This window comes from Passer domesticus, chromosome 6 (assembly GCF_036417665.1).
Source record: "Passer domesticus isolate bPasDom1 chromosome 6, bPasDom1.hap1, whole genome shotgun sequence".
NCBI lineage: Eukaryota > Metazoa > Chordata > Aves > Passeriformes > Passeridae > Passer > Passer domesticus.
Window position 1 is genome coordinate 37,828,792 of NC_087479.1, and position 20,834 is coordinate 37,849,625.

Sequence of the window (20,834 nt, forward strand, 5' to 3'; positions counted from 1 at the left end):
CAGAACTTTCATAAACATTAGGAGGTTCTCTGGCATACGGGATAGGAAAGAAGTGAGGAATGAAGTCATAACTTATAATTTAAAAGCAGACATTGTGCATCTGAAGAAAAAAAAATCTTTATTTGATGAGCCGCTGTGCCATCAAAGAGCTATGATACTGTCTTCTCCACAATAAACTGAAGAGAAAAAGTGAGAAGCCTGAATCAATAGCTGCCTAAGTCATGAGTTCTGTATGAACAGGAGAGTATTTTAAGGTCAGCAGTTAATAGTTCAATAACAAATCACAAGCTGAATTTTGTTTTTGCTGCTGTGAGGAAAACCAGAACTTGCATGGTTGCAATTCTGTATTTTGGCACTTTGCCTAGCATTGCTTTGTATGCCTCTTTTTTTGGCAAACATTGGACGTGGTGTAGGTTTGTTGATACTCTGCATTACACCATGAAGCTCATAAAGCTATGTTTAGTGCTTCTGTCTTTTCTCTTAGCATTCAATTTGAAAGGCTTATGAGCATACCATTTTGCTATTCCATCTCTTGAATGTTCAACTTCAGTTGTGTTTTATTATCCAAATAAGCCACCTACTAAGTCCTCTGTTTTTCTTTCTCCCCACCGAAGTAACAGAAGCTGAAGATAAGCAAGCTAAAAATCAAGTAGGGACTCCATTAATAAGAAAATCCTTGCAAAAGCTGTGTGTCTGTAGATAGCTGTTTTTTTCCTGATCTGTCAAAATATATCTGCCTAGTTGAATATGAAAAAACACAGGATGTCTTTTTTAACAGTATTTGGACTATATTGCCCTAACCTAATCTATGCAGGGCAGAGAGCACAAAGCACATTGTTTACAAAGTTATAAAGTGATGTTTGTTTTATGTAACTTCAGCTGAAGAGCTGCTGCATAGTTCAGCCATTATAAAATGGCAGATATAAATACAAAAAGGAAAATTATTTTCTTTCAACAGAAGAGGATAAATTATAATTTCAGTATTGTTTTTTCGTGCAGATGTGTATTTTATACTTTTTAAGATTTTGTTTGTTTTTTTCTCCCTGTGATTGTTTTCTTCTGTAAAAGTAATTGTCCATGGTTTCATTGGGAATCAGATTGTATTCATGAGATGAGGGGTCGAATTATCTTCTGCATGAAGTAAAATGTCTTGGTTATACTCTACCAAAAGTTAATGAGTTGTGTGCAAACAGAAGAGTACTCTGTTTAGACTGTGAAAAAATATGAAGGGAAAGCATGTTCCTGAGAAAATATCATTATGGAAGCCCAGAAGAGCACTGGCTTTAGCAGCACTGCATTCTTGCCATACTCAGGTCATTGTGTGTTTGTTTCCTGTGTAGGTGCTCTGTTGCAAGGGTTTCATTGTTTGTCCTAGACTGATAATTCTGGTGGCTTGGTGACCCTTTACACTAAACAAGAGTGGCAGGTAGATTTTTCAAGCAGGTCTAATACAAGGATCTCTATATGAGACTGAAACCTCCCTGTGAGGCTTCCCCCACACCACTCCATCATTCCTTGTGGGGAAGTAGCAAAATGAGCAGTCATCAAGGGCCTTCTACAGTTAACAGTAGAGACCAGTATATTTACTTTTAAATATCTTCTTTGCCATCAGAGTGATCAGAACACTGAAGTGCTGAGAAGTGTAGTATGAATTGCAATGTGGATTTTTTTTTTACTTTTTTTTTTTCTGAATTGAAAGGGTATACTGTTAATATTTGGGAAAGTACTGCACAAAGCCAGTTCACAGCAAAAGGATACTTCATATGAGCACTGTTACACTACTGTGAGGTATCCAACTTGATCAGAGGAAGGTGGATGAAGACATACCAAAACCTGTTAGATAATCAGCTATAGGCTAATGTACAAAGCTAGTTTGCAGACGTGGGGGAATAAATGCCAGTACTGCAGGTGTAGAATAACTTGTTCTTTGCACTGTGTGCCTTTGTGAAAATGTCTAAGTATGGAATAAGGATAAAATGCACCTGGTGGAAATGTTTTCTGTTAGTGCTGAAGTTTGTTTAGAAGACAGATAATGAAAAGATGGTTAACAGGTGAGGGAAGACTAAGTCAAGATCAAAAGGTTGAATCAATAAAGGCAGATAAAGACAGTAACAAAGAAATGAAATGAAAAGGTTCTTGTGATAATAGTAAAAGAATTGATCAAATCTGGAGAAAAGGTGGCATAGTGCCTGACAACTCTATCTCTCCAGTTTTAGTTTGTGACAGAAACCTGTCGTAGAAATAAATGAATAGTTAATTAAGATTTGTTTGTCTGTGTGGTGAAGTAGCTGTTCTCTTCTTTGAACTTCTCTTGTTGTACTCCAGAAATCCTACTGGCCATGAGCTCTGTTTCATGGAAGTAGTCCAAGTCTGGATTTGGCTGTTTCCACACAGTTTTATTTACCTAATTTTCTGCCTAATGTTGAAGCTTGCTTCCTCTGCATCAGTCTTTTTCTCAGTTTCCTTATAATATGTCAGCTCTTTCACTATTTCTGCAGATCACAAAGGGATCAGGAGCCCTGCAGGACAGGTGAAAAGGAAAACTGGGCATAGTACTGTCAGAAAGTTCATTAGAGTGCAAGCACTGCCGTGTCTTCTCACAGCACCTCAGTTCTGTGTCTGCTAAGCACTGTGGCTTGGAGCAAGATGAATCTAATAGTTCTTGCTGCTAAAGCACTATCTGCTCCTTTCTGCCTTCATTTGCACTCACGGCATCTCAAAAAGTCTCATGCACCAGTATGGCTAAACCTAACTCGTGTAACCAGTAGGTGTTGCATCTTGTCAGCCAAGCAAGGCTTTGTTTAAGCACCCCAGAGGATGTCTTTCCAGAGAAACTCCATGGTTATTTGAGCTTTGTATGTAATTCACATTTTGTTGATAGTTGCAGAGGTATCAAGAAATGCTGAGAACCTTAGAGCATGAAAAATGTGTCTCAGTGGAAAAAGCCTTTGCTTACAGCATTCCTAGCTGATGCCATTTGATTTGTGTCTCAGGCAATGGTTTCAGTTCCACTGCTTGGCAGGAGCTGTGGGCTGACACACCAGAGTAAATGTTCAGTGCTCTCCTATGCAAGACATTCACAGGCTCTTCGCTGCTGAGATAAAGGCTGGACAGACATTATACAGCACCAGGTTTTTAAAACCACCTGTCAAATGGTATACAGTCGACCGGGAGCAGGTGCAATTGGTTTGTTTGGAAAGGTTTGCTTGCGCAGTAAAAACTTGGAATTTAGTAAAAATTTGGACTCTGTGAAAACAAACTTCCCATTTTAGTAATTTTTGTTAAGCTGTTTATTTATAGGAAAAGGCAGATACCAGATCTGCAGTGCAGCAAATGTATCCCCAACTCTGAATTGACATTGTCATTTATCTCTTACATGAAATGAAGAAGCTGATGTATGATTGAGTGGCTTTAATTTCTGGATTGTATTATCAAGTGTTGCTTATAGAACATTTGTTGATGATGTTTATGGAACCTTGTTGTAACTAGCAATCCTGTTTTTATTGTGTGTGGTGGGGGGCTCTGCAAGAATCAAGACCAAACAGTTTCAAGAACAACTGTATTTTTCTGGTGCATGTTCTTTGCAGGAATACATGGTTTATAGGAAACATACCTACATGAGATTGGATGGCTCTTCAAAGATTTCTGAGCGAAGGGACATGGTAGCAGATTTTCAGAACAGGTAATGTCGTTTGCAAGGTGTGTTTGTGCTAAAATACATGTACCTAGGAAATTGGTGTAAGATGTAATGAAAAGGAATGAAATTTGTACTTCTCTTTCTTTGCATCAAATTGACCTCATTTATCTAACACAGTTTCTTGGTGGTTTGCTGACCAGTAGTCAGTAGTGTTGATACCAATCTGGGAAAGAGTACTGTAAGCAGTTTTAGTGTAGCCACCTCTTGTACTTCTTGCCAATCCAAATAGGCTGTTGCTTAGAAATAAGCTCAATAGAAAAGCAGCAAATGTCCAATGGTTATTAAATGCTTTGACAATTGACACTGTAAAGATGAGATTTAAAATCTTGCATATGCTAGTGTATTGAAAGTGACCTAGTTTTCTGCAAAACAAACTATTTAACCATATTTTACTAAGAAACCTTAAACTAGTATACAAGAGATAAAATGGGGATTTTATTAGCAAGAAAGGTAGGGTAACTCTTCTCATTTAGTAAACCAAAATGATCCTGACAATTTTAATAAGTGAATCAGAGCGCATTACTTACAATGATTGAGTTTATAGTTATTAAGTTTCCTTTTTATCATGAGATACAGCTTGATACGATGTCATTTTGGTACAGTAGTTCACAGTAAGGTTATCCTTCCTGTATGTTGACGTGAGCTTGTAAGAAGGTCACTTTCCTATTTCAGTGGAGTTAGGTTCATAGATAGTTGTTTATTGCAGGGTGAAAGCAACATTCTAGACTTGAGAAAATTCCTTATGTTAGTGGTCCCAAAGTATTGTTGCTGAGGATAGGAATCAAGGCCTTTCAGGTCACTGGTTCACAAGGCTGAAGGATTGTGTTGCAGTGATGAGTCTTCTAGTGAATTTGAACATGTGCAGAAGTAAGTGAGAGGACCAGGTAGTAACTTTCTTTCTGCCTGTTTCCAGGTGTCAGAAACAAGTTCCTTGCAGGTTATGATGTCCTCCTGGACTCCTGAGGCTTCTTCCTGTAAAGTCTTTTAACCAAAAGAAGTGAAAAAAAAAGGGTTTTATTAATGAACAGAATTTGGCTTTATTAGCAATTAAAACAACTGAAGTAAAATAATAATTTCAGCAGGAAATCCCTTTGAAATGTACGTCAGCCAGTCTAAACAAGAATTCCTATTAAGATGTTAGTTGAATTCCTCTTATACGTGATTTACTTATGAGAAATATTTCCAGAAAAAAAAGCTTGACTGAGACTAAACTGTTCTGCAGGATATCCTTGCAAGGTGCTGAAAACACATAGCTATGCCATGATAATTTGTTCACATAGTCTGTGGCTCTGTCCACTTTGCTTCCCATATGGCATATCCAGAAGCATATCACAGCTGCATGTTCAGCTGACTGTCTATACACACATCTCACTTGTTACAAGAGAACAGATTACCTGGCCAAAGATTACCTTCAGTGCAAACAGGCCCCTGTTGACCCCTTTGGCTTTTTTACCTGCAAGATAAAGTCTGAAGATTGACAGCTTGGTTTTGGTTCCTTCCAGTTCATTCCACTAGAGTTTCTGGTACCTCACTGATTTTACATTTCCAAGTTGTTCAGACAGTGTAGTACCAAAAAGGATGTGGCATTCCAGACTGTCTTCTCTTAAGCAGAGAAGGACAAATGTGTCAGTGTCTTTGGAATCCCTACTAGTGTACTGTCTGCTTTGTTTGTGTCAGCCTGTTCACAGAGCCATAAGGTGTGGAACACTTCTAAATACTGGTGACCCTGCAGAGACACTAGTGCAGTTCACAACCTTAGCAGAAACTTTGATTTTGCTATTATCACTTGAGTTTTCATCAGTACTTGGTCATGCTACATATAGGCTTGTCTCCTTTTTTATTCTGTTCAAAGCATCAAACTTAGAACAAAACTTGCATCTACACAGTTTTGCCATTACTTTTTTTTTTTTATCAGTTGAGCATCATTAAGGTAAGATTTCTTTAACATTGGGTCAGTTCTGCGAAACAATATATTTTTCTTTGTGTGTATGAAATCTTAATTTCCAGTGTGCGCAAGATAAACAAGCCCTGTTTTGTTTTGATACAGATTAATAAACTGCTATTGCAAATTGAATGTTTACGTGTTTAGACAGTCCTTATTTGTAGATTACTTTCTTTCACTCTTTCACATGTTTCTTTTCCTTGACCGTGAGTGAACAGCACAAAGCGTTCTGAACTGTTCAAGTAATAGAAATAGCCCTGATTGCTTCATATGGGTCAAAAATTTGCTTCTGTGGTTATTCCTTGTTCATGCACAAAATAAGGGGGTTTCATCTGTTTCCTCTACAGGAATGATATTTTCGTGTTCCTGTTAAGTACAAGAGCTGGAGGCTTGGGCATTAACCTTACAGCTGCAGATACGGTAGGTGAAATTTGGTAACAATGTATGTTGGAAAATCAGTCATTCTGTGTGAAAGTTGGCACTCTCTTGCCCATAGTGATCAATATTTTTAGTACTGTGAAATTGCATGTACTGTTTACTTTGTTATTTGCAATGTAATATTATCTTGATGATAAAGTTGTAGAATATTGGATATTTTGGTACACAGTTTTTGGTTACAGTTGGAAATTTCTTCCCACTCCACACATACTTCAGTACCAGGGTCCAGAAAGGAGTTGGATTACTGAAGGGGTTTACAGGTGCAAATGACACTTAGATGAAACAGCGTTCACTGTATGAATGACCCTTTGCTCCTAAGGTTCAGTTGCAAAGGAACCAGTGGAATATTTATCAGTTACCCTTTTTTCTGTGCCCAGAAGAATAAAACAATGCCTATAAAAGTAGGAAGGCATTTGTAGCTGAGGATCAGCTATTCAGGGAGGAGAAATTTCTTCCCCTGAGGTGTAAAGACAGACTGATTTAGGTGAATTGCAAGGATTTGCACTCTGGAGCAGCTGCCACTAATCACTAGGGAAGGGAATACTGATGAACCATTCATCTTTTCATTAACAGCTATTCTTGTGCTTCTAACCTGCACCTGGTGTGCTTGCAGATTTGACCTCAAGTCCGTAGCCACACAAACCCAAAGATCTCTGAATCAAAAAAATCCTATCCTATCTTGCTGTCAGTCATAAGAAATCAGAAGAAAACTAGTATCTGTAGGATTATAGGGTTTAAAAGAAGTAATAAACAGATGGAAGCTCAGACAGGTTCCTTGCATGAGTACTTTTAGTGGTTTTCTGTGTAACTTTCTTAATACTTTACTTTGCTGTCTAAAATTTTTTAAATCCTTTGTTTTTGATGCTTATTGTGCATGAAGTACTGTTAGAGTGATAGTGCAATATGAATTTAATGTAGCATTTCAGTTTTTTATAGTAAAGTACTAGAAATATTAGTCTTTATCTAGGTTTTGAATAAAAATGGGAGTATTACTTTCTTCATGAAATTCTGATACGATGGTAACACTAAAATGCGTCCATGAGGTGGACTGTAGTCTATAATTAATTGTATAATGGTGATTTAATGTGGTAACAAACTTAGGAATTTTGTGCCTCCCTATTAGATCTATTTAAGAAGATATTAAAGACATTCTTTGGATGTTGAAACATTCATAGTGTCAGTTAGTTTGAATTCAACTGAAATGCAGTGGAAGAGACTTCACAGGGCTGGGCAAGGCTAGTTTAACACAGCCTACAGTGGGGTTGTAATTCTGCGAAACATGATTGAACTTCTGTTGTTATCAGTATATTGGATTTCTGTTTGTTTAGTCACCAGGTGCTCTAAGCGTGTGTTTTTATTTAATCCCTTCTGCCGTTGCCTTGCAGGTAATTTTCTATGACAGTGACTGGAACCCAACAGTAGACCAGCAAGCCATGGACCGGGCCCACAGGCTGGGTCAGACCAAGCAAGTCACCGTGTACCGCCTGATTTGTAAAGGCACCATCGAGGAGCGCATCCTGCAGCGCGCCAAGGAGAAGAGCGAGGTAGGGACAAGGAACTCGCCTGCAATGAGGAGTTACACCAATGGTATTGTGAACCATGTAGCAACATGAGTAAAGAGACAGAGAAAGTGCCTGCAGGGAGACAGAAGAGAAGGCAGAAGGAAGTGTCTTTGTTCAAATATGTGTCTCTAACACAGCAGCAGTTCAGTGACTCATGAACTGGAAAGAAGCTAGTTATTTACAGTATGACTTCATGAAAACTATTTGTTATGTTGCAGTAAAACTATTCAGCCTTGTTTAAGGCTGTTTAAAGCTTAGGGCTTCTGTCTTTGCTGTGTCAGTTACTGATTCTTCTCATGTTACACAACAGCTGATTTTTTTTTGAAAGACATTTGGAAGGTAATCAAGTGGAAATTATTTGAGGTGTTAGGGTTCCCAGAAAAGCTCAGTGTCCTGCAGCATCAAGCAATAAGTGCACTAGGAACTTTAAACCTCGTGATACTTTATTGGCAAGAAAATAACTAAGGAGATTCAAGTTTTTTGGTAGCAGTAGGTACACTATATGCAACATTCAGATGTTTCTTGGAGTACTTGGAGTTTTTTCTAGCTTTTGTCTTACTTGGATGCTGCTCATGCAGCAACTGAATGCATTCACATTTCCCTTGTTGAAACCATTTTTTTCTGAAATACTGCACTAAAGTTACCTGAAATCAGCCTGAAAATTAGGTGTAGTCTGTTGGTGACCAAATAATTGAAATTGCCTTATGTTAAAGCTTGTTCTCTTCTGTTAAGTTACAACTCTTCTTAGTTGTTGGGTTTGTTTTTTAATATAGTTTAGTAATAGTGTCTGAGTGAATTGCTTAAACTGCAACATTGACTCAGGATGGAGATACAATTTTCAGTCAAGGAGGCTAAACATGTTGCACACTTTAATAATGTGATCTTCATGACCCTCTGTGCAATTACTTGAAAATTTGAATGGGTAAATAATACTTGAGAGGGCTGTTGCTATATTTTTGTTTTGTTTTGTTCAGCAGTATATCTATTAATACTATTATAATTTGTAGTTTATTACATACTGCTTCAGAAAAAATTGCCATAAGTGATGGTAATTTTCTGCTTTCTATCTCAGTTGCTTCTCGTATTTTATACCCTGAAATTTTGCTGCTAAATTTGGTAGGATAGAAAAATTGGATCAAGTCTAACTTGGAGAGACGTACTTGCATGGTTTTTGCAGCTGGCTTTTAGTGATGGGTAATGAGAAATGTTTCATGGTGGCTTTGACTAATCTTTCCTTTTCTTCACTTGGCTTTTTCCTTCTAGATTCAACGAATGGTAATTTCAGGTGGCAATTTCAAACCTGACACCTTGAAGCCAAAAGAGGTGGTCAGCCTTCTGCTGGATGATGAGGAGCTAGAAAAGAAATGTATGTGAAATTGGTGTTTCAGTGGTCCCCTCATTTTCCACTTCATTACCTTATGAAATCTGTGTTTTTATCTCTACAAACACATGTATTGCTGATAACAACTTCTGTTTCCTGTCTCTTTTTGTATTGCCAACTCTTGTTAGTACAAGCTAGTTTGATACCACTGCTGAGCTGAATGAAGTTGTGCAAAATGAGACATGATGATGTGATTAAGTTTTTATTGGCACTCATTCAGGATCATTACATTGTTCCTGAATGACAGAGCTTTGACAAGAACTATGGGGGTCATGACAAGAAAAGTATTAGTAAAAGTGCTGTATTTCATCATATTTTTGAAGTTAGATGCATAGTCTTTCATGTTGCTTGAAAGAAGAATTTCCCTGTAAGACTTTTTAACGACTTGAAAACAAATGGTTTTAGTAGAGTAATGCTTTCAATGTGTTTTAGTTTCAATACAACTGATTTTTCTTCCCGGTTCTGTTAGAATAAGAACTTCTTGTAAGGTTCATAAAAGGATAGGCAATATCTTGGTGACAGCTTTGTATTTCTTTGTATAATGGTGACAGCTTTGTATTTCTTTTCCAACAGTGCGTCAGCGTCAAGAGGAGAAGCGACAGCAAGAAGAAACAAATCGTGTGAAGGAACGTAAACGTAAAAGGGAAAAATATGCTGAGAAGGTACTTTGATACAGAGAGGTTGCCTGTGACAGTCATAGAGCCAGAAGAGCTTCAGGATCACTGTTAGGGAGTGTGGAAATATTGTATGCCAAGGCAGTCTGAATGAGTAAATCTTCTTGCCTTTGCTGTTGAAAGTCAGCCTGTGGCAGTTCCTTACACAGAAGAGGGATATTAAAAAATAAGTAATGAATAGTTACCTATATTTTAGCTATTAGCAACTTCAAAAATAGGGAAGTACTACCTAACCAAACAAACCTGACAATCAATTGATCATTAAATTGGTGACTTTATTAAGATTTTTTTCTGCAAGGACAAAAGGGGAATGTAAAGGAAGCACCAAACACAGGCAAATCCCCTATAGCTATGAGGCTTCCATGGAAGTAGAGAAGATTGTTTAAAAAGTATCACTAAAACCAGTTTATGAAAATTCTCAGTTTGTAAGAGAGGGACCCTTTGCATTAATTAATTGGAATTTTGTGTAATGGTAAAGAATTTCAAGCTCACACCAAAAGGTACTAGAAATCAAAGTAATTTTGTAACAGTAATACTCCATCATTCCAGCTATTTTATGAAGAAAAACAAACAAAACTCTTCTGAAATCAAAAGAAGGAGCTTTAAGGGATCTGTTACCATATCCTTCAGAAACTTGTTTTGGGAAAGTCTTCCTGTGGCATTCCTGAGTTAAAATACTGTACTAGATGTTGAGATTTTGGGTTGCTTGTTCCCATTCTTCTGTTTTATTGCTTTTTCATTCCTGGTATTACTTGATTTATTTCAGAAGAAGAAAGAAGATGAATTGGATGGGAAGAGAAGGAAAGAAAACACGAACCTCGTGATCCCATTTGTTCCCTCAGCTGATAATTCCAACCTGTCTGCTGATGGGGATGACTCTTTCATTAGTGTAGACTCTGCCATGCCCAGTCCTTTCAGTGAGGTAAGACTCATGGCTGCTTTAAGCCACATACTGTTTTAGTTGTGGCCCTACATCTTGTAGGATTCTTGCTGTCTGGTACTTTAGGTCTTGTAGAGAGCTTTGAGTGTGTGGGGAAGTGATGCATCTTAAAGGTGAACCATGCAAATGAAAATAGTTTATTGAAAATGCAACAGCTTCTAATAAGCTGCCTTACAGCTCCTCATGTTATTTGACATTCCATTATTCCCCTCTTCCTTCACTCTCTGCCTCCCTTTTCTTAGAGTTAATTTATCCCCTGACTTTCCTCCCTTCCAGTCCATGGAATTTTTCCACTCTTACCTGAAGTCCCACTTAACTGTCTTCCTGCTTTCTAGTTCCTTTTCCCTGCCTGTCTCATGCTCACATTTATAACCATGTGCCCTCTCCCATACCAATATTTCCCCTAGCAACAACACTCTGCTTGTGAGCCAAACAGTATCCCTCAAATAGCTCCTTGACATTCAGTGTCTAGTAAGTACCCCTCACTAGTCTCATCTGTGTCTCTGTCTCTGCTTCCTCATTTGCATCAGGTTCTGAATTATTGTGGCTTTTCTCCTCTGGAATTTAAATTAAAAATTCTCGGTGGCATACATCTTATTTTCCTTCATCTTCGTGTAAAGAATTGCAAATTGGTTTTAGCAGCAAATGTATTTTGTTCTGTGCCATGTCAATTAAGATTTCTGTATTGTACTGTTCCTTTATTAATCGAGGTTTTTATTAGCAGTAGTAGTGGATTAAGAATCCTATTTTCTTGTTTGCAGTTGAAAATTCACAGTTGAACAGCAGTTTGCTTAAATCTCTGCTGAGCCCATTAGTCTTTTGCTTCATAACTTAATATGTATTTTCATGAATTGAAATTAAATAGCAGGTGGAGGTCTTCACTGCTGCTCAGCCTGTAAATAAAGTATGGTCTGATCAGGCAGATGATGTGTCATGCTCATGCTGCTATTGTAGAGAAAACGGGAAAGAACAAGTACCAATTACTTGTGATTGTATAGGTTTTCAAGATCTTACTATTTTTGTACCCTTTCCTAACCTGAGGAGCTAATGGCTTTGTTCTCTGTCACAATTAGATATCTATCAGCAGTGAATTACATATGGGCTCTATCCCTCCTGATGAGAGCAGTAATGATATGCTTGTGATTGTGGATGATCCAGCTTCTTCAGCACCTCAGTCAAGGGCAACAAACTCTCCTGCTTCCATTACTGGCTCAGTTTCAGACACCGTGAATGGTCAGTACTTCTTGCCTTGATTTATTATTAACATTTATTAAACCATGACTTTGCATAGCTAAGTAATAGGTTTCCTGTGTTCTACCCAGGATATATGAATGGTTGGCAAGATTTGGGGCAAAAATAATTGCCTTTTCATTGCAAAGTTACTTCTGATTTTATAGGAAAACTGTTTATAGTCTGTAATTTACCACACTTACCTATTTTCTGTTTTTGTTACTTCAAAACCTTGTGTCTTTTGTTCCTATATTATTGAGGGCTCTTCTACCCTTAAGCTTGTTATCAAATTACAGACAACCACAGAACAATTGATCTCTAAGCTTTTCCTTGAATTTGCTATTGGGTTAATAATTAGTTCTTTATCTCCAGTGGGTGGCTGGAACAATTTTTTTCAAGTGCAATGTAATTTTAAGTAATGTCAGGTGGTTTTAATTACTGTAGTTTTTTACAGTGAAGTAAGCAGAATCATAGTTCTTGACGAGTTTCTTTAGAGATAGCAGATGGAAGATAATTGCATCTCCATCTTCAAACAAGAAAATGCATCATCCTGAAGTAGAACGTTGAATACTCCACCTCTTTGTAGGTTGGATTCATAATAATACAAGTAGTTGCAGTTAAGATACTGTTGCTGAAGAGTGAAGTTTTGTAGACATAATTTCTTTTCATGAGACCGCTGCTTGCTAGCAGTGTCCCTGTAAATGCCACATAGGAGCAGTATTCATGTAGCTGGTAGGCACCTTTGATGCCACACTCACTTGTGAGGATGCGAAACACTGCACGAGTCACTGGTTTAACATCCTTCCTTTGTTCAGGCGTTTCAATGCAAGATACATCTCTCGCCGTGAGAGGCCAGTCGAGCCGAAGCCGGGGTCGTCCCAAAGGTGGCTCCAAAGGTGGCACTGGGAAGGGCAGGAGCCGGAAGTCGATAGCGGGGAGCGCAGCGGCGATGGCAGGGGCCAAGGCGGGGGCGGCGGCGGCCTCTGCGGCGGCGTACGCAGCCTACGGGTACAACGTCTCCAAAGGTACGTGGGGCTGGGCTGGCCTCATGGCTGCTTACAGCTGGCAGGGGACTGGTTAAGTGTTGTGGTGGTGGTGTTGCTTGTCCGTTACATTCTGAGAGCCACGCAGTACAAAGTGTGACATGGTAAGGGTGTGAGAGGACAGCCAGTTTTACCTCAGATGACCTTGAGTTTCATCTGCCCTTGAATTATCTCACAACAAATATTTTTCTCTTGGTTGTTTTTTTTTTGTTTGTTTGTTTTGGGTTTTGGTGGTTTTGTGGTTTTGGTTTTTTTTTTTTTTATGTTTGGTTTGGTTTGGGTTTTTTTTGGTTGGTTGGTTGATTTTGGGTTTTTGTTTGGGGTTTTTTTTTTTTTTGGTGGTGGTTTTGGGGTTTTTTTTAATGTGGTATTCAGACAGATCAGATAATGTTTGTGCCATGGCTATGGCTGTGGTCTTCCTGCATTGCATCATGTTGAAATTACAGTATCGCATTCCAAAACCTGCTAAACTGATGGTGAATGAGCTGCAGCTTTACACCAGCTGAAGATAGCCCAGGGTATAACTGTAAGATGTTCTGTATCTTAAGGACATCCCTCTTCATTAAACTGTCCTAAGTCATGAATACAGAGTGGTCTTAGGACTGATTGTTAATCCATTGTCTGTTGTTGAGGAACCACAAGTGGAATAACATGCTCATGTAGAATTTGATTCTCTTTTCCATTGCTAGGCATGTCTGCAAGTAGCCCTCTACAAACAGCAATCATTCGGCCTTCTGGACTTGCAGATTTTGGACCTTCAAACGCCTCTTCTCCCTTGAGCTCCCCTTTGAGCAAAGGAAACAGTATTTGTGGGACCCCCAAAAGTTTAAACCTGACCAGCAGTCTCATATCAGAAACTTCAATTCGGAAGCAAAGCAAAGGTGCCCACACCTCAGGTGGTCGGTAGTAATTTTGAACCCCCAAAGCTTGTCTGAACTGTGTTGGCTTTCAGAGTAGACCACCCTGCCAGTCGAAGGCGTGCTAACAAATGCCTTGTTGCTGTCCAGCACATGTGTGGAAAGAAAATCAAAGCACAATGGGAGTGGGTGGTTGATGTGAGCACTTTGATTATGTGTATTCCAAAAAACTATCTTTGCAGACACTGCAAGAAGGAGGGAATGGAGTCTGGGGTAAGAAAGCATCCAGCTACTCCATGCAATATCCTGCAGCTGTGTGTGCTTGAAGTCACACCAGTACACTTCCTCTCTTGTAGCCTGAGGTGGAGCCCAGCATTAATTTTGTCCTATGAAATCAGTATCTGAACCCCCAGGAGAATCCTGTAGAGTCACAAGACGTTTCTGTCCTGGCAGCTGGTTAATGAACATGCAGGAATAATTGGGGGCTATGCTGAAGATGATGTATGATCAAAAAAATTCTTGGGTTCTTCTGGTGTGGATCTCTGGGTTCTTTAAAGACTTGAAATTCAAAGGAAGGTGTCTCAGGTGGTTTTCAGGGAGCAGATTCTTTTTCAGCACCATTTGTCAGGAAGATGTTCAGAGCTGCAGAATACAGGGAGCGCTGTCAGGCCTCGTGAGAGCAGCAGCACAGCCTCTGCTTCACACAGTGGAAGAAACCACAGGGCAGTGATTGGTTTGCATTTCAGAGTTCTCATCAGCACGAACACTCACCATGTTCAGAGTGATTTCGTTCATTTTTGAGGTGTGCAGAACTCTTAAAAGCTTAGAAACAAAATAATGCTCTAATTGTACAAATCTCAAGAAGGAGGAAAACTGAAGTGTTGAGGAGGAGTTTGTGCTGCTCCTCTCACCGTGCCGTAGCAGAGCATGGATCTGCAGCTGCAGTGCTGCAAGAAGAGCAATGAAAAGCAATCCTGAGAGAGAGAGAACTGTGCCATTCCCCCTTCCAGCCAAATCCTGGGAAAAAAATTGTCTCATATCCCAGCCATCCCATTGACTGTTCCTGCAGTGTGTTTTCCCTTCATCTTTGTGATCATCACACATACTGGCGTGGTTGAGTTCACTGCAGTGTGGGCGGTAGCCGTGTCCCATGAGGCTGATAGAAGGCAGTGCTGCCAGCACCCATCCGTGTTCTTGTTCCCTGGTTGTTCCTTCCCCGTTCTTGATGCACAAACCCTGCCCGTAGCCCCTTGCTTTGCTGTGAGCGTTGTCTGCATTGCACTGAGATTTAGGTGTGGGACAGTTGTTCTGTCTCACACATTGAATTAAGAGGCTGTTCTGCCGGGGCACTTTCATCCCTTGAGAGAAGCAAGTTGAGTTGCAGGTCTGGGCTGTGACAGTGAAAGATGATTTCTTTTTTTATTATTATAATTTTTTTCTGACCCCGAATCCTGGCGTCCTACAGTGTAGAGCGAGTGCTTCCTGTTGGTTCTGCCTCTAATTTGCACACCTGAAAATAGCAGAACTGAGCTTAGTTAGATTGATTTTTGAACAGATTTGCAGGGGATAATTGAGGGGGAGGTGATGTTTAATTAACTCATGAAGACTTCCCCCTTCCCCTTCTATTCACATGTATATATGATATTTAGAGGGAATCAGACAAATGCCAAGCCTTTTTTTCTCTTTGAATGTGCTGTCTATTTTTGTAACTGAACTTGTACATATGTATAAAGAGAGATACATCTTTCTTTTACTAACTGGAGGAGAAAATCTTAAATAAAATGGAGTGAGATAATTTTATGTAAATCAGTGTCTTTGTGGTTTTTATGCATGTAGCTGTATGAATGAGACGATTAGGGAAGGGTGTGCATCTGGAAGTGCTTCTGGAGACAAACGCTGCCCAATGTAAAGCTCTAGAGTGTCTGTGCTCTGGCAAGTATCATGTTTGTAACCTTCCTCAGTTACAACTGTACCCTTACCCCATGTTTGTATACACTGATTACCTCATAATCTATTTTGGAGTAAGTGTGCAGCAGGTCACAAGGAAACAGAAGCAACTATAATATTAAACAGTACCTGGACTTCAGTGGTTGAATTCAATACAGTTGATTGTTGAGACATTATTCTCTTATAGTTATTTCTTTTTTTTTCTTTTTTTTTTTTTCCAGTGGGAGTTAAAAGGACTTTTTTATGCAGAGTCTTGATCTCCAAACTGCAAAACAGTTGCATTAGATTATAATCCAAAGTGAAGAGGAAAAAAAAATTATAATTTGAAAATCTTGCAAAAATGTAATATGTACTGTCACTTGCTATACTGTTGGAAGATTAAATTATTGATATTTAAAACACTGATAAATATAAAATATTTAAGAGTGTAAATATATTTATAATATATTTCTAAAATAAATCATTAAATATATTTAATGTCACATAAATAAAAGTTAAAAAATATTTAAAATCATTTAATCTTCAAGAGAAACACCAAATGACATCACAAGTTGTGGCAAAAGCAGTGGTAGCCCATCTGCTTTCACAGTTTGTGTAAGTCCAAGAAGTTCAGTAAGATCTAACATAGTTGTAAAATAAACTCCTGGATCATATTCAGTTCAATTTCTGTAAGACATTACATTTCAACATTCTTGGTATTATGCATCATAGGAGAAAAGATTCTGTGATAGTAATCAAGGAACTGGGAGAAATCATGTGATGGCTGTCCTAGTCTAACTTCTTGGTTTGGGGAAGGATGTAGTGCTGTAAAGACAAAGAGACTGGGAATTTTTTAAGAAGGTGGAGGTAGTTTTGTAATCAATACTTGGGGATCACTTCCGTTGAAGTGAGCAAATGGGTGTGCACACTGAAGCTTTGTTCTTTATAATTTCATCTGAGCATCTTTTCACTCCAGCTATGTGCTATGCACTTATATGCATTAATGGCAGAGAAATTCACTTTACTCCAAGAGATGAAGGTATTTGCTAAAGGTGGACACAATGACTGAATGAACTGAGTTTGTGTGTTGAGCTGGAATGGTGAAATAGCTGCCAGTGTGGTTTGGGTGATGTTGGGAGTGCTGTGTATTCATCATTCTAGTTGATTATAGCATTTTACTCACTGATTACAGCAAAACTGTTAAATACAGTTCACTGATCAATGCTCCTGTTGAAGACATTTAAAGGTGATAATTTTCTTAGGTCCTGAGAAGTTAGGACCTAAAAGTGCTGTAGCCTCACACATTTGGGTAGTTTAGCCTACAAGGGTTGTCTGGTTGAGAAGGATCCCAGAACACCCTTTGTCCCCTAGCCTGCATTTTCTCTCTTCTATTATGGCTCAAGTCTGCTGTCCTTTCCATTTAGCCAGCCACTACATTTCTTTTCCTTATTCTGCAAAGAGATGAACAGGTTACTGCAGGATGTTTTGAACGGGGAACTGCTTTATTTCTTCACTTGAGGATGTTACTGCTGCACTGTCCAAATGTAGTGTATTTCTGTGCCTTCTCCCCTCTCTGTTGCATGCTTTCCCCACCACAGTGTCCCTGTTCTTTGCTGTCTTGTGTCCCCTTTGTAGAAAGCTGCCTGTCTGCCTAGAGCTGTACCTTGCTTTATTTCCATTTCCCCAAAGTATTCCCTTCAGCAGCATTTCCCAGTGGGGGAGGCACGCAAAGCTCAGTGGGAAAAGCTCCATGCAGCAGGAACTGCACTACTTTGATTGTAGCTCAGGAACAGCCAAGCTGCAGCTGAGAGGAGGAAGAGCACAACTGATAAAATCACTCTGGGGCAGGATGTGGATCAATGTAATTTGGGAAGTGCTGCCCTGTAACCACTGCATTGCATGTTCTGTCCTGGTCTTCTCAGTGAGCTGGCCTGCTTCTGCTCCCAGATGGACTTACAGACTCCTCAGCTTCTGCCTCCATCTTTCTTTTTTTTGTCGACTCTGCAGTCTGAAACACACATTATAACTCTCAGGGAGCCTTACAGGCATGTCTTGTGCTCCCCTTCCTGCTCGAGGAGGGATGGTGGTGCACACCCTGCTGTCCTCTGGAAATTTCTGTTGGAGTGGCTGGAAAACAATTTGTAGCTCACTACCCAAAGGGATGCTGCTTGCATGTGAAGTATAACTGAGACATACATACTAAAATAAAGGTAATCATATCTTATACTCCTAGAATTGTGAAGGATTTCTTCTTTATTTGCAGCCTGCACCAGTTGCATAGCAGTGAATGAGAGGGAAGGGATGATTCAGCCTTTTTCTCAGTAGCATTTATTAGGACGATACAGATGGCCCAGCTCTCAGATTCAACCAGCAGATCTGTAGAGTAAACAAGTTGTTCTTGTAGCACTCACATTAGCATGTGCTTCTCTGAAAAGCATCCAACAAATGCCTCTTGAAATGGAGGAATGCATGATAAGATGTGTTGGGTTTCCTCCAGCTTCAGCCTCTTCTTTGCTCCTGCCTACCCCTTCAGGAAAGTGAAGTTACTCCAAAGCTAATGGGCCTTCCAGGCATTTTGTACTGTACTCTATTTATAGAATGCTCTTCTAGGGGCATATGAGGGAATGCTTTTACATCCTAAGCATGAGGAAGTGTTTCAGTACTCAGGTATGAAACAATGACTCCTTCCTTCCTCAGGTGATGAGCATCCCTGATAGAATGAGGGATGAAAACATTGGAACACCATTTTTGTGTCTTCTTGAGTTTCCCGTGGACTGTCTCTTCCTTCTTTGTCAGTATTGCTGGTTCTGTTAGGTCTGCTGTACTTAACAGGTGAGCTTCTGAACATCCAAGCACTACAAGTATCCTTTGTCATCTCTGTGACTTTTTTTTACAAGCAGTTGTTTTTTTCCTCCCTGTCCTCAACCTTATCCAACTCTTTAAGACCCAAGTGTTGTTGTCAGTGCTTTTGGTTGGTAGGGGAAATGCTTCTCTCTAAAGTGTTAACTTTTAAATGTATGACCCTTATGCCTTGCACCTCTGTTGTGAGGACTGTGAATTAAGATAAAGCTAAGCACACAAGAAAAACTCTTACTGTTGCTCAGAGATTAGAATTTACTAAAAAATAATTTAGAATTTACTTGGAAATTTACTACTGACTTGGATTGTCTCACAAAACTGATTTTGGACTATTTGTAAAATTTATTCAAATTTTCTTATTCATAACAAGAAACTAGCAGCTTTCTTCTCAAGATGTCTTTAAGAAATACTCTCCTCTTAGGTGAAGCAAATCCTGTTGATGTCATCTCTCATCTATTTCTGTAGTTACTCTGATGTATCCCTACATCTTAACTTCCCAACTGGGTCTTCCTCTAGGAAGAAATACATCATAGGTGGGAGCCCTCCCTCCATACCATGGTAAGATGTCATCTGTCTTTCAGGTGACTGTCCTTCAGGTTTCTTTCCGATTGTGGTGTTACAGTTTCCCTTGATGTTACAGTAGAGTTCAAACACAGAAATTCTCATTTTTATTCAGTTTAGTGAGTACATTTTTGAGTTTTTCAGCTGCTGTGTAGAAAAGTGGTTTTATGGTGCTTGTTCTTCATCTGTGTTCCCAAAGGACTCCCCTCCCAGGTAAGCTCTTTGCTGAGGAGGAACATTCACATTTGCTGGGAACAACTATTCTACAATTCACAGTCTTCTGTAATTCAAGTAACTTGCCTCCACAGACAAGTCAAAACTCGTATCAGGATTGTCTAAACCCATCTGAGTTCCTCACAGAAGTGCTTCCAAAGCAGTCACCTTTGGCAGCCCTTGCCTCCACCGTCAGTGGGAAGCGGCAGCGCAGAGTGCCTGTCTGTATTTCACTCCGCCTATGGAAGGCTGATGGGGTTTTTTTAAGAATGGGAGAGTCAGCAAATATCACCTGTAGTTGCTGAATGTTGCTTTGGGGTTTTTTTAAGCTACATTAAGCTTTTGGCGTGTGACTGCAATTAGCTACGTGCTGATCAGCGGAGCGTGCTGCTGCACAGTAAATGCAATGGCACGTGGCCCAACACACCCTTGAGTGACACTTCATTGTCTGTGACAAAGCTCCCAGGTTTTCCTTTGCAAACGGGAAAAAGGAGATGTTCAGGCTATATGAGCCTTCAGAGAATTTGGAAAACAGCCAAAAACCTGTTTTGGGGGGTTACTCCATGCATCTGGTGGATGCTAATGGGAGGGTCCTTCTGAGTCTTCTTGCTGCTCCTGGTCTTTCCTTAGAGTTCGTATGAATGCTTTTTTGAAAAGTGTCTGCATTCCTGCAGACCTCCCTCTTCTTGCCATTTAATCTAGATTTTTCTTTTATTTAATCTTATTTACAATCATAGTGCTATGGTATTTCATGGAACTATAGAATGGTTTTAGTTGGAAGGGACCTCAAAGATCATCTACTTCCAAACCCCCTGCAATTTTTGTTGAAATGGATCTCAAAATAGCTCTAAAGGTACATAATGGGACAGTTCAGTCTCTGGATTTCAAGGGCCCCTGACACAGTAATTCAGCTTCATAATGTCTGTTTGTCCAGATAGATTGACTGCAGTCTTTCTTCATTCTCTGCATCTTCAGAGTTTGGAAGAAATTACTGTAACTAACTTGCAGTCATAATTTTAGTGAGATATTTATTTAATTTGGTTAGCACAATAAGAAAATTTTTTCTTAGTATTTGAATAATTTGACACTCAGATGTATTCCAATTGACTAATTGGAAGCTTACTGACATTGTGATTCTGAATCTGTAATGCAACAAGGAGGTTTCTAAAACAGTGTTGATGTGGGACTGGAAGTCCTGACAATTCCTTTTATTGGCTGCTTTGAAGTGCTTGACATGATTTTGAAACAACCAGTCATGAGCTTTGCAGCTTCCCTGCATTTGGTAACTTGCTGTTAGCATTTGCAATCAGGGGTATATATTGTAGGATTAACGTCATTTGGTTTCACTGCAGTTTGCTCTTGTGTCTGACTGGAATCAAATAACTAAATACTAAGAGTGAGAACAGGTTTGGTAGAATATTCACAGAGATATTAGAGAAGCCCAGCTCTGCCCTGCGATGATATAGTTGCTAGCATATGGGGAAAGTAATGTTTAAATTTTTACATTAGAC

At 39.3% G+C, this 20,834-nt stretch overlaps 1 protein-coding gene across 3 annotated transcripts in view; it reads left to right on the top strand.

Moving 5' to 3' along the window:
- The window catches only part of INO80 (INO80 complex ATPase subunit), a 64,683-nt gene extending 49,113 nt beyond the window's left edge, over positions 1 to 15,570 (top strand). For all 3 annotated transcript variants that reach the window (XM_064424671.1, XM_064424670.1, XM_064424672.1), the window contains 9 exons: positions 3,588 to 3,682; positions 5,987 to 6,059; positions 7,463 to 7,621; positions 8,903 to 9,005; positions 9,594 to 9,682; positions 10,461 to 10,616; positions 11,708 to 11,867; positions 12,680 to 12,889; positions 13,597 to 15,570. In XM_064424671.1, coding sequence (XP_064280741.1) covers positions 3,588 to 3,682; positions 5,987 to 6,059; positions 7,463 to 7,621; positions 8,903 to 9,005; positions 9,594 to 9,682; positions 10,461 to 10,616; positions 11,708 to 11,867; positions 12,680 to 12,889; positions 13,597 to 13,814 — 1,263 coding nt within the window. In that variant the 3' untranslated portion in view covers positions 13,815 to 15,570. The remainder of the gene's footprint in view (positions 1 to 3,587; positions 3,683 to 5,986; positions 6,060 to 7,462; positions 7,622 to 8,902; positions 9,006 to 9,593; positions 9,683 to 10,460; positions 10,617 to 11,707; positions 11,868 to 12,679; positions 12,890 to 13,596) is intronic.
- Positions 15,571 to 20,834: the final 5,264 nt, after the last annotated feature.